The 411-nt window shown below is 58.6% G+C and overlaps 1 protein-coding gene across 1 annotated transcript; it reads right to left on the reverse strand.

Moving 5' to 3' along the window:
• Positions 1 to 6: 6 nt before the first annotated feature.
• On the reverse strand, positions 7 to 408 carry LOC107734759 (claudin-23-like; the record flags this gene model as incomplete). The annotated part of the gene is made up of 1 exon (XM_016546695.1): positions 7 to 408. A coding segment is annotated over one exon (402 nt), but the record flags the coding sequence as incomplete, so codon positions are not given.
• Between the last annotated feature and the right edge of the window lie 3 nt (positions 409 to 411).

A 411-nucleotide genomic window follows, 5' to 3' on the forward strand; every position in this document is an offset into this window, starting at 1 on the left:
CACCAGGCAGTATCCCACACGAACATCGGTGGATGCGGAGAAGATGGAGGTCATGGTGTGAGTGTACCACGCCACTGGGATGATGGTGAGGACCCCTGAGATGAAGATGAGGAGACCTCCGACCCCAGCGACCGTCCAGAGCGGTTTCTCAGTCCAGCATCGGACTCCGACTGCTGCCACGCCGATGGCAATGACATTGAGAATGAGCGACGACAGCATCAGACCTCTGGCGATCTGGATGATCTGGGCGCTGAAGTACTGCGTGTCCTGCTGGTTGCACAGAATATCCCGGGACGATGTGAAAGTCCTGCAGATGTCCCATAATCCTTGCTGGAGGACCAGGTCGCTGGGTTCCCCCGGGATGTTGTTGATCGTGCGCCAGGCTGGTGCCACGGTGCTGGTCAGCTCCAG

Source organism: Sinocyclocheilus rhinocerous, unplaced genomic scaffold (assembly GCF_001515625.1).
Source record: "Sinocyclocheilus rhinocerous isolate Xijiao unplaced genomic scaffold, SAMN03320098_v1.1 C35224360, whole genome shotgun sequence".
Lineage (NCBI taxonomy): Eukaryota > Metazoa > Chordata > Actinopteri > Cypriniformes > Cyprinidae > Sinocyclocheilus > Sinocyclocheilus rhinocerous.